Source organism: Pteronotus mesoamericanus, unplaced genomic scaffold, assembly GCF_021234165.1.
Source record: "Pteronotus mesoamericanus isolate MK-2021 breed Mesoamerican mustached bat unplaced genomic scaffold, CSHL_Meso_final scaffold_85, whole genome shotgun sequence".
Taxonomy (NCBI): domain Eukaryota; kingdom Metazoa; phylum Chordata; class Mammalia; order Chiroptera; family Mormoopidae; genus Pteronotus; species Pteronotus mesoamericanus.
Window position 1 is genome coordinate 66,109,460 of NW_026555329.1, and position 16,510 is coordinate 66,125,969.

Sequence of the window (16,510 nt, forward strand, 5' to 3'; positions counted from 1 at the left end):
TTCAGTTAGCTTGGAAATTTATTGAGAATTTAATTTAAAAATCTTGAGAAAAGAGTAACCTTTAGTAAGAAGTTAAGAGTTGGTCTTAGACCCTGGCTGGATAGCTCAGTTGGTTAGAGCATCGTCCTGATACACCAGGGTTGCGGGTTCAGTGCCCAATTGGGACACATACAAGAGTCAACCAATGAACGCATGGATGCGTGGAGCAGCAAACTGATATTTCTTTCTCTAAAATCAGTAAATTTAAAAGTATTAATAAGAGTTGGCCTCAGGTTAGAATAAAGTATATAAAATCCAAAAGAGGGAAATTATGGGTATTGGGTTAGCCAAAAAGTTTGTTTGGTTTTTTTCTGTGAGATGGTTCTAGTAGCACTTGGCTATGTTTAACTTCATTTGAAACAATTTCATTAGATTACATTGTAACAGCTGTAATATCAGCGTGCATTTAAAAATGAAAACATCAAAATGGGTAAATTTTTGTATAGCTATTTTAACACTGAAGATGGAAGAAAATAAACAACATTTTCCACATATTATGCTTTTATTATTTCAAGAAAGGTAAAAACAAAGCTGAAATGCCAAAAAAAAAAAAAAAGATTTGTGCAGCATATGGAGAAGGTGTGGTGACTGATCGAATGTGTCAAGAGTGGTTCGTGAAGCTTCCTGCTTGAGATTTCTCGCTTGATGATGCTCCCCAGTCGGGGAGACCAGGTGAAGTTGATAGCAATCAAGCAGAGACATTAATTGAGAACAGTCAGCGTTATACCAATCAGAAGATAGCTGACATACTCAAAAATATCCAAATCAATAAAGTTATTGGTGGAAATGAAAAATGTGTTTTTTATTTTACAGAAGAAAACTAAGCAGACTTTTTAGCCAACCCAATATTTGGAACTAAGTTTCTTTGTGCCAGAATCAGTCTTTCTGAAATAATCCTAAGAGAGTTTACTCTGTATGGGGTTTGGTTTGTTTTGATAAAAGATCAGCTGCTTATCCATTGTAGAACTGAATAACCAACATTCTTTGTGACTGAAGTGCTTTTTCTGGTCTTTTGGTAACAGGTTTCATGGACCCAAGCGCTACGGACCATAGTTAAAAACTGTTACAAACAGCATGGGCGGGAGGACCTTTTGTACGCTTTTGAGGATCAGCAAACGCAAACACAGGCCACAACCACACACAGTATAGCCCATCTGGTACCATCGCAGACCGTAGTCCAGACTTTTAGTAACCCTGACGGCACTGTCTCACTCATCCAGGTGAGTAGACCTTGTGGTTCCCAGATTGTGGCTTCTGAGGAAGATGGCTGGGCACCTCACCGCAGAGTGGAGAAAGTTTTCTTTATGCAAACTCTGGTATGGACTTTACATAGTTCCCCGATATCTTCCTACCTAAAATTGATTTTTAAGTAACATTTTAATTGTTTTTTAAGTATTGCTACAATATTGCCAAATACAGAGCTAGTGAAAGCTTTTCTGGACATTTCCAAAATAACACTATAAAAATGTCTTTAAAAAATAAAAAAATACGTGCCACTTTGCCAACAACCAGGATATATTCCTTTGGAATTAGCTCTTCTAAGGTAAAACGAGATTTGTTAGTAGATAGGGAACCTCTAAAATTAAAATTGAGGTAAGAAGAAAGAGTTGGTTGGCTGACATTGGGCACTGGTGGTGAAATGTGATAGCTCCTAATACTCATGCAGCTGCTTGAAGTAAAACGGAAACTCATGAGCCTGAGATACGATTTTACAGCTCATTTCACATTACAAAGCATATTAATTGTGATCTGTGCTGAATTTGGGTTTAAATGAATCTTAACTTCCGAGTAAAGGAGAAATAGAAGGGTTCACCCACTGATACTGCATCGCTTTCCATCTATTTCTTCAGGTTGGTACAGGGGCAACGGTAGCCACATTGGCTGATGCTTCAGAATTGCCAACCACAGTCACTGTTGCCCAAGTGAATTACTCTGCTGTGGCAGATGGAGAGGTAAGAAAGAGGATTCTGTCTGCATCTGCCTAAGTGCTTGAGTGTGTAGATGAGGGGGAAGTGAGGGTTTAGAGGTGAAGAGACTGTAAGTAGCCTACATGTTGTAGTATTATTTTATTTATACCTTTTACAAAGTATATTTTATGCTGTTTATTAACTGTAACAGCTGAAATTCATGGATCTTTATGATTTAGACCTGTTAGGCATTTACAGTTTTACATTTGCAGTATATCATTTTGTATAATATACTATAAGAAGGCATTATCCATTTAATATTTTATGTTGTAAATGCCAAAGAATTTAATCTTGGGGCTTTATGAAAAAAATTGGACTATTAAAAGTAGAGCTGACTAAAAAGCATTCTTTGAAGGGATAAATATATTTGTAAATCAGTAGACATGATATATTACATTTTAAACATGCATTTGAAAAGGCTTCACAAGAAAACCCTTCCCTACCAAAATCGAGATAATTGTGGGATGTTAACCTTTACGGAGTACTTGGTAAACTAAGTCCTCAGCCCTGTGAAGCACAGGCTCTCTTATCATCTTTACTTTATAGATGAGAAAACTGAGACATGTAGAGTTTAGGAGACTTGCCCAGAGTCCCAGAGGGCTAAAACTGCGTAATGCATTGTCCAGGGTATGAGCTCTGAGCCATCAGTGACGTTTAGGACAGGGTTCATTAAGTCACTGAGGGCTTTTTCCCTAGAGCGCGATATATTCCTGCAGTTTAAAAAATAGCCAACAAATGTCAAAGAGAAGTATCAGAAATAAAGCTAAAATTATCTCACCCTTGTTCAAAGCCTTGGAGCACTTGTACTCAGAACAGCACAAAGTCAGTTTCATTTGTGCATCTCAGGAAAGGGAGAGGACTGATAAAGGTCTGGTAGGTAGCGAGATGAAGAGACACAGCCCACCTCCTCAGTCAGCCAGCATTTATTGAGCCCCCGCTGTGATGCAGCTGATGAGTTGTTTTGCGCAGGAACACTGCTTTAAAGGAGCTTCTCTCTGGTGGGGGTGAGAAATGTCTCCTTAAATGGACTACAGTCCAGGCTGTAAGCGATGCTACGAAGTGGTCTGTGCCTTCAGGAGAGAATGTCAACAGCTAGGGAATCTGGGAAGCTGTGGGGCAGGAGCCAGCTTTGGTTTTTCAGTGTAGAAGGGGAAAGGACAACACGATATCTACTTCCATAAATTTGTAAACATTATTAAAGAGTTTGGATTAGCTAAAGGGGAAAGTCATCAGTTCCCAAACACTAAAACTAGAAGATACTCCTTGAAGTGTGAAAGGGGCAGAGGATGACAGCAAAGGGAGAGATTGAGCAAAAGGGAAAAAGGACTCATGGACAGAGCAGCGTGGGCATTGTGAGGGGTGGGGGATAAGGGGACGAAATGGCAGCGGGGAAAAAATTCAGTTTAAATAAAATGTAAAAAAGAGGTAGAGAAGACTGTGAATATATTTACAAGATTGGTTACTTTTTGACTTGGTCAGAGTTATCAACTGTATCTCCCTCCTGAATGCTTCCTGGTACTATATAAAGAAAGTAACTGTGTTTCTTACATGCTTCTCTAGAGTCTAATTTTTTAGAACCCATTTTACTAAATGACTTCACATATTCAAAGGTAGTTAATGTATTCAAAAGTCATGGAAAATATGATACTCGAAGTCAGATAAAAAAATTCTAACTCTTCTCACATTTCCATCAAAACGAAAGAGATATGAAGAGAAACATAGATTATCTCAGAAAGTGACAAAACAATTTAGATTTTATAGTACAATTCTATGTGCCTCTGACTTCTCTTAGATGTTGACATGTTTGTTAGCATTTTAGTTTTGAGCCATAAGAACCGTAATTAGTCAAAATATCTCTCTGACTTGAGGCAGATAAGACCACACCAAGCCAATGAAACATTACATCAGGCGACTCAGTCTGCTGCCTTGTGTTTAGCATCTTTACTGCCAAAAAAACTAAAGTACTTTCCAGAAATAAATGATATCCATACTTTTAGAAGTTGCAAGGTCATTTTGTTATCACAACTTGCCAGCAAGAGCTCTTGCCATTAGAGCACTCTGCCTTTAATATCTGGTTAGTTACATTTGAGTACATTTAGCCCAAACGCAAGGATTATTTGGTGGCCTGTCTCTTCTGGTAATATATGATCTCCCAAATCCAAACAAAAACCTCAAACTTGAGGCAGCTTAAAACTAATTAAGGACACAGAACAAGGTACATAGACCTTTTGAAATGAACAAAAAAATTTTTTTTCAAAATAATATGAAATAAACTATGTTGATTTCAAAATATTTATACAATATTAATTTTGATGGTATGGTTTTGAAAATTTATTCTGTTGTATAAGACATATTGGTGTTATTAATTGCATTAAGTCTCAGAAAATTCTGTTAGAAGGAAAGACCAAAGTACAAAAACATTAGACATGAATTTTAAACTGAACCATCAACACGTGTAACAGTTTTGAAGTAGCACAACTTATTTTAGGTGGGCTTTCAATGAATATCAATTTACCTAAAATTTGGGTAGGCCAAAACACAAGTAGAAAAATATTAATAAAGGAGTATGTTCTTCATCTATCCATTCAGCACACCCTTTCTTTGCCAAGCACTATAGATACAGAAAAATAAAGACTGCTCCTGCCCTTAAGGAGCACACATGTAGGTGGTGGAGAAAAACACAGCACAGGACAGTGGCAAGGAGATAAGGATCCTAATAGAAGCAAGCCCAGGGTGCTCTGGAACAGAGAAGAGAGGCTCTGAACCTTGGACTGTGGGGGAGTGCAGTGGTCTTGGCCCCTACAGTCTCACCTGAGTTCAGACACTAGAAGGTGGACGGGAAGAAAGGCCGGAAGGCTGAGAGTTGTATTCCTATCAAAGGGAGCGGCGCATGCCATGCCCCGCATTGTCAAAGTGTGGCAGAGCCACACGCCGCGGTTTGCCATAGCTAGAGGGGGGATAAGAGTAGCCACAGTTTAAAGGGCCTCACTGTAGTGGGTCTCTTTCAGAAAAGCATAGACGCTAACTATTCATCTTCTGAATATCTTTTCCTCCTAGGGCTTGTGGCCCTTTCTCTGGGACATGGTGACATCCAGGAGTAGATAACCGCACAGATGGAAAGGGAGAGCAACAAGAGCTCAAGCAAATACAACTAAAGCACTGAGACTCAAAAATAGGAATTCCAAAGAAGTGTTAATACCTCAGATGATTTATCACCTGCCATTTTTTTTTAACATAAATCTCTTTGCTTCTTTTCCTACTTCCTCTCTTTTACCAGCATCCATTAATCTTTCATGGCTATAATTTAACTTCCTTAAAGTATACTGTATATAGAAACATTTTAATACCATTTTCACTACAGATATAGTTGTAACTAAATGTCTATATATTAGTCCCTGGCTGGGTAGCTCAGTTGGTTAGAGCATTGTCCCGATATGCCAAGACTGCGGGTTTGCTCCCTGGTCAGGGCACATACAAGAAGCAACCAGTGAATGCATAAATAAGTGGAACAACAAATAGATGTTTCTCTTTCTCTCTTGCGCGCGCGCTCTCTCTAAAATCAATAAATTTTTTTTAAAAATTATGTCTATATATTAAGTTGCTGCCATTGGAGTATAAAGTACATGGGAGAGCTGCACCAGTCCAGCTCAGCAGTGGGATGGGCAAAAAAAATATAGCGGGTCAGATCTAAACAGTCTAGGAAGACTGTTTAACGGCCAGAGGTGACAGAACTGGCCAGCTTTCACCGACGTTTTGAGTGGAATCACTGAGCGTCTACATATTGGCAATGCAACTTGCCATGTAAAGTGGCATTGTTTGAGTTCCTGAGTGGGTAACTCTGCAGCTCCAAGGGAAGGAAATAGGAGGTCTCTGTCCCGTAGCGATGGGCCCTGAAGGCTTGCTGACGCAATCCATTGCCTGTGAGAGTCCAGGGCAACTACTAAGGTGGCTCAAAGGAATCTCATTCTCTGGGAGGCTTTGGACAAGCATTCTGAGAGGCAGTGTCATAATCTAAGTGTGGCAATAGAACCAAAGCAGGAGGCATTTCAAGAACCTACCTCTCCTAGAGCTTGTGGAACTTTCTTTGGGACACAATAACACGTGGACACGAGTTAACCATTTACTGGGCCCCAGAGATGGGAAGCAGGGACAGCAGGAGTTCCAGGAAGCACAGCTAATGTCCCGAGGACGCGAGTCCGCAGGAATCTTACCTGAGCTGATTATCACCTCCTGTATTTTGGAATAGAAGTGTCTTTCCCTGCCCGGCTGCTTTTTGTCTTTGAGGAAGAATAATCAACCAGTGATTACTGAGCAAAATGGACTGAAATAGTTGGACTTGGATGTCCAGAACTGAGAAGTCTCTAAATGCAAAACACTGTACTGAAATCACTGGTCCTCCTCCAGGAGCACCCCCACACACCCCTCAGAGAGGATATCTGTCAGTGTCTGAAGATATTTCTGATTGTCTTGACTGGGGAGGGTGCTTTTAGCATCTAGCAGGTGGAAGCTGGGGATGCTGCTGAACATCTGCAATGCATAGCACGGCCTCCTACCACAAAGAATTGTCTGGTCCAAATGTTAACAGCGCACTGTTGAGAAACCCTGTGCTAGATCTAGCAAAGCTAAATTCTAATCTTATCACAAGATAGTGTGTTGTTTTGTTTCTTCATAATTCTGGCTCCTCACTAAAAGGGAAGCAGGTTTTGCTACATTAAATTATTTACTGAATTTGGCAGTTTCTGTCAAAAATAAAAGTATAGAATCACTTTGATATATAATTCCACCTCTAGGAATTTACTCTGTAAATAGATCCACATAAAACAATCAAAGTAGTATTTGAGGCTCTTCATCACAGTACTGTTTATAACAGCAAAAGACTGGAAACTACCTCGATGCTAATTAAAAGATGGCCAGTTAAATAAATCGTGGTGTATCTATATAATACAGTGCTGTGCAGCCGTTATTATGAATCATGAATGAATGAAGTAGTTTTATATGTTCCAAAATGGAATCATTTAAAAGATGTACTATTTGTGAGAAAAGCAAGGTACAAAAGGGTATGTAGAATATACTGCCATTTTTCCTTTTTAAAACAAAGGAGTAGAAAGGAGGAAGTAGGAGTATGTGTATGTAAACATCCTTGCATGTAAAGAGAAAAATAGGTAACAGTAGTGGTCTTTGGGCAAAGGGTCTAGAGTACTGGCATAATATTCCCTTCAGCATAGTTTGAATTTTTTTAAAAATTACATTTACGGTCTAAATTAAAATTTTTGAATAGGTAACAAATGGATAAGGCTCAGCTTTTTCAAAAATTACTTAAAGGTATACAGTGGAAAATCTTGCTTTCTGTCTCCTATTTAAGCTACTCCCACAGCCCCATTGCACCCCACTCCACCTCAACTCACAAACTAAGGAAAATATCTTCAGTGGTTTCTTCCAGAATTTCTTTATGCACACATAAGCAAGTTCAAACATACATTCTAATTCCCCCCTTCACACAAAAGATAGTATACTAAATCCCTGTTTTCTGCATTGTAGGCCATGTTCATTTAAAAGTATATGTGTATTTGGCTGAGGGCACATAGCACTTTATTAGAAAAATGACTTAAAAATCATTATGTTTTTTTGACTTTGAGTCCTCTCTTATCCTGTCCTCTCTGCTTCAGGTGGAACAAAACTGGGCCACGTTACAAGGAGGTGAGATGACCATCCAGACGACGCAAGCATCCGAGGCCACCCAGGCGGTGGCGTCACTGGCAGAGGCCGCAGTGGCAGCTTCTCAGGAGATGCAACAGGGAGCTACAGTCACCATGGCACTCAACAGGTGGAGACAGGGGTGGGGACAATAAGTGAGGAAGGCGAATCTGTCTCTCCATACCTGCTGTAGAGAAATATTGTACCTGTTTGTCACAATGGCGGTTGGAGTTTAATACTCTTAGCACTTAGGGTATTGTAAGTTGACTTCTCATTGGCCCTCACCCACGCCACTCCCACCCCACCCCGCCATGCCCCAGCAACCAATCCAGCTTTTCTGACTTCCAGCTCAAGTCTGCTGGTCCAGGGACACCGGTCCCATCTGCTTTATCCCCCTTTGTGCGTACTAATAGACCAGAAGCAGCAAGGTTTGAGTACTTTGTTTTTCCAAAGGGACTAAAGGGTATAATTAATAAGAAATCAAGAAGCTTCAGGATTGATTTTCCTTTTACCCAATGAAAGAGACTGGTTTTTGTTAGGGGTTTTAACCCATGTTTTAGCTAGTTGAGAGCTGATTTTACTGATTTTCCAGGAAATGTGTTTCCCTTGCTTATCATTAACTTAAAATAAGTTTGGATTCTTGGGGAAAATACTTGATTTTTTTCCATCTGGTGTGTTTAAGAAGGGTGCTGCAGAACGAGATGCTCCAGTAAGGGGTAGTTTGCAAAACGAAATTGTCTTATCCCCTGCTTGGTTCCTTCCACTGGTTGGTGACATTACATGTCATTCTTTTTCTTCTTCATTGCTGACACAATTTTATTTGGAATGGACTCAGGCATTTTAACTAACAGTTAAGAGTATGGGTTTTGAAGCCAGGCTACCTGGGTTTGAATCCCAGCTCTGTCACTTACTGGCTGTTTGAGGCTGGGTAGTTGACTTGAATACAGTGCCCAGGCTTTCCTCTTCTGTCAGATGGGGGTAACAGCAGTACCGTCCTCGCAGGGTGTTGTGAGAGCTCAGAGCCAATGCGTGTAAGGCCCCTAGATCAGCTCCTGACTGGCATATGGTAACACTGCCTTTAGCATTGTGTACAGCAGCTATTAGTCTTGGGTAGTCGTTGAACTCTTGTGACATCCCTGCACTCTGCTAGGTCAGGCTGTAGGTGAAGAGTGCTCTCAAATATAATGTCTGCCCTCAATGAAACCGTACTGTTGGGGAGATTGATTTAAGTAAAACACTTAGCGAGCAGTATTACTTGGAGTGTAATTCACTCTTGAATTGTGAATGTCATAGAAATTCAGAGCGGGGGGGTCATCTCCTCCAAGGTGTAAAAATCAGCCAAAGTTCAGATTGGTTGTGATAGAGACTAGAAAGCCTTGATGGGGTTATGTACAGATGTTTTCCACAAGGCTGCCTAGTGTGGTGGCTGAGAGGAAGGTAGGAGGTCCCGTAAGTTTCCATGACGTTCCTTGAGGTACCATGAGGTTCAGGTCTGAATCCCAGCTCTGCCTCTTACTAGCCATTTGGTCTTGAGAACTTCAACTCCTGAGTTTTGTTTTGTCTCATAGGTATAGTAAGAATGACTTTTCATCACATAGAATTAAAAAGATTTGATAAACTGATGTATATAAAACTTGCAACAAAGTATTCAGGCCGTAATTAGCACTTTGGGACTGATTTTGAAGGAAATATGGCCAGGACTCAGTGGCTGATTAGGTACAGAAAACTGAAAAACACATACACCAACCCCCCCCGCCCCAGCCCCAGCCCCAGAGAGAGACAGAGAGACACTCCACCCCGCCTCCCAGAGGCACCCATGGAGTCCCTGAGTGATCTGGAATTGAAACTTTTTTCTTAGTCCACTGAACCAATGTGCTTTTCAGTAACATAAAAGTCTTATTTTATTCCTCACACTTGGTCCAATCCCACTCTTTCCTTGGGGAGAGGACGCACAGATAAACTTCTGAAAGCCATGGCCAGAGTGAGAACCTCACTCTCTTTAACCCAGTAACTCCTCACTGTAGCATGGGGACTAACCAGCCACCAGTAAAGACCAGAAAAACTTGATTTCATTGAGCCAGCGCTTTGCTATTCCAGTGAAGTGTGAGTATCCTGGGAACCCTGTATATTGTGGAAACTATGAGGCACATTCTGGCTCTCTTTAGTGTAAGGACCAGGGCTTATTTCTAAAGACAATGAGGGTAATGGTTTCCCCTGAGGGCTTGTTAACAAACTCAGATGCAGCTGAGGTGGCTGCAGTGTTTACTCTAAAGGAAGGAGAATGTGGTTCGCTGTGGCATGTAGGAGGAGTAAAGAGATGTTGAAATCTGTTTGCAATCAAGTAGTTCAACACCCCAGTGAGTGCTGGGGATGGTGCCTTGCAGCCTTTGCTGCAGGCGAAGAAACTGAGCTTGGCAGTGAAGAGGAGACGATAGCAGGCTGTTAGGGGAACACCAGGGGTTTCTGGTTCTAAGAGAGGTAACCTCCTGCCTAATGACAGGAGGACTGAACTTAAGACGCAAGCCTTGGTGTTTGCTTCTGTGTGGGATGAGAAGAATTCCCAGCCTCCACAGATTTTGTTGCTGGAAGTCACCTTACTGAAAAATACGCTAAGAAATGTGGTCTTTGTTCCTGTAGTAACAAAGCAATTTCATAGAGCTGCTCCCTTCCAACCTGTGTTTCAGGTGCAGATGGGACAAGCATGGTCCTCTAATAATCACCTGCACCTCTGCTGCACTGTAAACAGCAGATGTGGGCGCAGAGTGAGGAGAGAGGCAAGCTGCGTGGAATGGCAGGTGGGGAAAAAGGCAGAAGGGCGCCTCCATCTATTAGCTGTGCGAAGGAGATCAGGACAGATGCAGGACAGACCTGTTTTTCAACCATGATGTTAAAAGAGTTTTGAATAGCAAGTCAGAACAAGGACCCTGGGCTCAGACAGCCTTTAGCCCACCCTGGCATTATAATAAGCCAGAGAGGCTATGGAGAAATTTTTATTAAAATATCTGAAAACTAGTTAGTTTTAATTATTTTCCAAGTAGCCCTGGCCAGTGTGGCTCAGCTGGTTGGAACGTCATCCCATAAACCAAATGATAGTGGGTTCGGTCCCCAGTCACTGCACACACCCCGGTTCCAGGTTTCAGGTTCAGTCCCTGGTCAGGCACATACAAGAAGGCAACCAGCCAGTGTTTCTCTCTCTCCTTTCTCTTCCATTCTCTCTCTCTAAAGGAAATAAAAAGAAATTATTATTATTTTTCAAATACATAATAAATTAGCACTTTTAGGAAGGTAATTGAGAATCAAAGTGAACAAACGAAGAACAGAGCATCACAGCTCAAAAAAAAAAAAAAAAAAGAAGGAAAAGTAGAGCTATTCAGCTTGAACAACCAGAGGAAAGGAAGTAAAATCATTTGGTTGTTGCAACATGGCAATTAATTTTAAGTTTCAGTGCCTCGGGTAAGCTGTCCTAGACTTATATTCCCTCTTGATTAAGTCATTCTGCAGAGTCAGTGCAGTCCCTGCACATAGAGATACACGAGCAGTAGTTGTACAGCTGCCGCCGTGGAAGCGCACAGTGTGTTGCTGACGCGGAGACCGTTTTGACTGTGCCTGCCGTGCACGGCGCCATGGCTCGGTGCTACCGAGAAACAAATGCTTAAACTTCTTCCGCGGGAATTCAGAGCTGCTGCTCTTTAGCTGTGGAGAAGCTTTGCTTAAAAGAGAAGTGAGTCGTATTTTCAAAGAAAAAAAATTACTTTTTTTTTAGATGAAAATACTATTGAAATGAGAGATATTATTAAAATAAAATGTAGCTTTAATACATGGACTGTTATTTATTTGCAGCCTAGATCAGACATCCTCCCTGGACATGGAGGGCAGGGACTGTGCAGCTGCTGCTTTTCCCTGGGGATAAGGTTGGACACTTGCAAATAAAAAGTTGATGAAAAGTTCTTGTTCGTTAACTGGTTGGGAAATGACTTTTGTCAAAAAATTGTGTAGTAGGTTAAAGACGTTTTAATCCCTATTCACCTTTTATGTGAAGGCAATCTTTTCCTAGCACTATAGTTTGATCTTTTTTTATGAAGTATAGACCGCAGGAGACCCCATTGTCTTTATGCTGCAGGTAAAACATCCGTCCATTGCTGCTTTGCCCCTGGCATCCCAGGTTGTTCAGGTGGTTGGCCGCTTGCACCTTTTCTTCTATGCTAACTTTTTATTATTATTATTATTATTATTATTATTATTTGAGAGCACATTTATCAAACCTGGGGAGAGTGAAACAAGGACGGACTTAAGATAGAAGCAGCAACAGGAGGGCCGAGGCAGGGCTGCCGTGGCCTCCTGAGAAGTACAAGTCAGTGACAGAAGTGAGCCACGGCGGGGCCACTGTCAGCTCTCTGAGAAATCAGAGAAAAGGGAGCCCTGGAGACAGCTTCCGGGGCAAGCCTGGGGCTCCCCTGGCTGCAAGTCTTGCCGGGACCCTTAGAGTTTAGGAGAGAAAATAAAGATGCGCCCCTGGGAGGGAGAGCATGCCTACATTAGCATATTTTAGAAAGGTATTAAAGAAAAGGACTTTAAATATTTAGAGCCTCAGGCAAAATAAAATAGGTGTAATTGGCAACAGGTAGACATTCGTGTCAGGTCTCAGGTAGCTACTACCCTCCCCATCATTGCCTGTGAAATTCCACGCTACGAGCACGCGTCCAGGGTGCACAGGAGGGACCGGGCATTGCCTCTGAGGGTCATAAAAATAAGATTATTGTAAAATATAGTTAAAAACTAGGGAATGAGCAGCAGCTAAGATAACCTGTAAACAAAGATCCTATTTCCGTATAAATACTTCTCACATACAGCTTCCTTTTTCAAAGTGCCACAGAGCTGCAGCTTCTTCCAAAGAATATACTTTTCAGCTTTCCATAAAGTCTCAGGCCAGAGTGTTAATACTGTAAAATTGGATGGTAGTAGTATTTGACACAAGTTTTTTAGAAAATATTAAAAATTAAGGACCTAGGTATTAAATAATCATTTTGCTTTTATTTTTTTAATCCTCATCTGAGGACATTTTCCTTTTTATTGCTTTCAGAGAAAGAGGAAGGGGAGAGAGAAACACCGATGTGAGAGAGAGAAACATCAGTTGGTTACCTCCTGTGCGTGCCCTGACTGGGGATCGAACCCACAACCTTTTGGTGTACTGGACGACGCTCTAACCAACTGAGCCACCTGGCCAGGGCATAATATTTCATTTTATTATCGCTGATATTTATGGAGCACTTTGAAATTAAAATCTACCATGTCAAATGTAGAGAATGGTCTTAGTAGTAATTCCAGATCATGGCTCCCCTTTGGCTCTCAATTCATGTTACAGACACTGTGGAATGACTGGCTGGGGGATGTCACATCACCAAGAAATGTGTTTCAGCATAAAGGATTATCTTAGCTTTTACAAGGGCTGCATGTAAACTGTGATTCCGTTCAGCTTTTTGCTCAGCCTCAATTACATCCCTCCCAAAATTTTTTATGAAGGAAATAAATTTGAAATATATAATCATGACCTTGAACTAAGTCAGTGGAAGCCTACAAATTAAAAGTTGCCAAAACTAAATGACTTTAAAAGGGCAAAGTCAGCACTTTTGCTTTTAATTTATTATTTTGAATAAATATCAAAAATATTTACATGGGATCCATACAATGTTTGGTGAAAAAAAAGCAGGCTATAAAACTGTGTGTACAGTATGATTCTGATTACTGTCTGTTTAAAGCTGTGTTTAAGATGAAGGAAAGCCTGGCTGGGTGTCTCAGATGGTTGGAGTGTCACCTGTACAACAAAAGGATGTGGGTTCGATCCCCATTTGGGGCACATGTGGGAGACAAGCGATTGGTATTCCTCACATTGGTGTCTCTCTCTAAACTCTATCTCTATCTCATTAAAATAAATAAAAAAATGTCCTCTGGTGAGAATTTTTTTAAAAATCTCAAGATGAAAAGGAAATACTGTTACTTATCTCTGTGTAGTTTTAATTCTTTTTATACCTAACGAAACTTTTAGAAGTTTTCTACGTGTATTTTATTATTAGAAAAAAGTAACATTTTAAACACAAAGACATAAAAATTTAAAAAGCAAGGCAAGTTAGTAAGAAGGGGAGAATTTTCTTTTTAATGAGACTTTTCCATTCACTGGGTTTCTTTTGCTGTTCCTAGAATCCTTATGGTGACTAAGAAGTCTTCCTTCCCTGGGGCGATGGTGGTTGCTTTACTTGTCTGATGACTATCTTAGACAAAAGTGATATCATTGAGTTTGGTACATGTTGCTTCGCCCTAACCAGTCCAGCCCCCCACGCCACCCCTCACCCATCCCCACCTACAGCTTGTGATTGTGAAATAACTGTCAGAGTTATGGCAAAGTCTGCAGCTTCAGAGCAAAGCTGCATCAACCCGATTATTTGGTGTCAAACCCAAGATTTTGTCCACCTCTGCTCAGCTAAGTGACACCACCAGCTCTTCTGATAGGCCCACTTTTGATACCGTCTCAATAGCTGAGAAGTGTGGCCCCTGATACTTTCCTGGGAGAGGTGCTGAATTTGGTGGGTTTTTTCCTTCACATTATAACATCTCTGAAATTTGGGTGGTAAATTATAATCTTAAAATAGTCAGGAATTTCTCTTTTCTTACTGACACATAAAATAACACATTTTATAATTTGTAGCATCATAAAATCAATAAAAATTGGTAGTTGTGCATAAAGTAAAAGCATATAGTAAAGAAAGAAAAATGGGACATACGCTGCTAGAATAGTGCTCACTAGACACATGGTTAATATCTTTCTGTTCTACAGAGTGTTTGCTTTGCAATGAAGGGAGCTTTGTTATTTTATTGTGTTCTTAGAGTTGAGGAGTTTGGGCTTATAGTGATAATTTTAAATTTTAAGCCTTAATTTAGCACTGCATGCATGTACAGTGAGGCAGAGGGAAGAGAGACTTTGCAGAATGGTAGTCAGCCATTACTTTGTACTTGAAATCATGGATATAAACCAAACAATTACTATTTAATGTTAATTGAATAGCAAATCCAGGTTGCTGACTCCTCATGTTATCATTCATCCTTGGCTATAAGGGGGCAGTTTCAGATGGTCCGCCTTGTGTTACTGTAAAGAGGGAAGAAAGGAAGGAAACCTGTGACTGACAACCGAAGTGGTTTTTGCAGTGAGTGGGGATCAGAGCCCCTTCGTGGCTCACAAAGCCCTCAGTTGACCTTGATAAAGAGAAGGCTTACCATGAGTGCCTTCTGCCCACAAATACCCATTTTCTAGGTTTAAAGAAACTCTCGCAGTACCTTCATAAATAGGTAAGACTTGGGATTTCTCTGGCTCTGACATCATTTGGAAATTCCTCCGGCCCAGTCCAGTAGCTCTGGAATGATGTATTTGCTGGCAGCCTCGCAACCGCGGAGGCAGTGGGGAGGTCCAAGGAGGGGTCATCAGGACGGTTTCTCTTGCTGCAGTGCTACACCTGTATTCACCTTGTACGTCCCCCTCTCTTGTTCCTGTACCCACAGTGAAGCTGCTGCCCATGCTGTCGCCACACTGGCCGAAGCCACCTTGCAAGGGGGGGGACAGATCGTCCTGTCTGGGGAAACCGCAGCAGCCGTTGGAGCACTTACTGGAGTCCAAGATGCTAATGGTGAGAGAGCATAAATATTTTATTGAATTTCTTCCTTGTTTCCACTTAAACCTTCCTGAGTTTTTCTTTAGTGGTAGGCAGTTGATAGTGGTAGGCCTCAGAGAAGTCCAGGAGCCTCAGGTTTCCTTTCACTAGTAGGAGACCTGGGGTTTCCGGGGGCCTGGGGGAGTGCCATGATAATGGCTACCTAACTGAGTCGCTTATTGAAAAGGTGACTGCTGTGACAGGACTGGCTGAGAGCTACTTTAAAATCGGCTCTGGGGCACATTCCGCCCGTACTCTCCCGTGAGCTAGTCAGTGTCCTTCCCTGCACGTAGCAGAGACTCCCGTGGCAGGTACATTGAGGTTGGGTGGCTGTTCTGACTGCCTGGAGAAAGCGCCGCCATCTCCCCACAAGGTCAGCCAGCAGGCTGTGACGGAAGTGCCTTTCTGGTTGGCGCTGTGCATTCTGCTTATTATATGTGGCCTCACCAAAGACCTCTGGATTTAGCCAGCAGCTGCCAGCCTGCTCTTCTTTCCCCGCTCTCTGACTGCCTGGGTGTTGATGATACCCTGAATAAACAAAAGGGATAAAGTTCATAGAAATAGGGTGGCAGAAAGTTACAACTGCAGCCCAGCTCTTCGGACCTACTTCAGCAGGCTCCGGGAGCCGGTTACCAAGGCTTGGGCTGCCTGGGGCAGTGCCTCAGGGTCTGGGTCAAAGCGGAGCACTAGCCCTGCCGTGTGAGAGGATATGTGACTTTTCTTTTGAATTATACATGTAATTAGATTAAGTAGGTCAAATTAAGTACTCTGTGGTACTTTCTTCCAAGTACAGTTGACAGAATATTATATAAGTTTCAGGTGCATTAACAACATAGTGATTAGGCATTTCTACAAGGTGCTCTTTGGTTTTGGAGACTTGAGTTTAAAGTCCTGGAAAGGGGATAGATAATAACATACATTTATTGAGGCAGAAAGTCCCTTAATGGCATTAGTGGCTGAAAAAAAGTCCCTGGCTCTTTCTTTAGGGTAGCCCCTAAGAATCGAATAAGATTTTAGTTGGAAAAGTCTTCGAAGAAAGGTACAGTGTTGTGTAGTGCTTTGGAATTGGGAGGAAGAAGGTACTTCTGTCCCCCAGAGAAGAATAACATAGGA

General features: G+C 41.5%; 1 protein-coding gene across 6 annotated transcripts in view; it reads left to right on the top strand.

The window, feature by feature from the left end:
• NRF1 (nuclear respiratory factor 1) overlaps window positions 1–16,510 on the top strand; it is a 120,565-nt gene that overhangs the window by 81,075 nt on the left and 22,980 nt on the right. For 5 of the 6 annotated variants that reach the window (XM_054564313.1, XM_054564316.1, XM_054564314.1 and 2 more), the window contains 4 exons: window positions 1,062–1,259; window positions 1,890–1,991; window positions 7,673–7,830; window positions 15,249–15,373. In XM_054564313.1, coding sequence (XP_054420288.1) covers window positions 1,062–1,259; window positions 1,890–1,991; window positions 7,673–7,830; window positions 15,249–15,373 — 583 coding nt within the window. Of the gene's footprint in view, window positions 1–1,061; window positions 1,260–1,889; window positions 1,992–7,672; window positions 7,947–15,248; window positions 15,374–16,510 lie in introns of those variants that run through there. The other variant, XM_054564318.1, reaches the window with a different exon arrangement.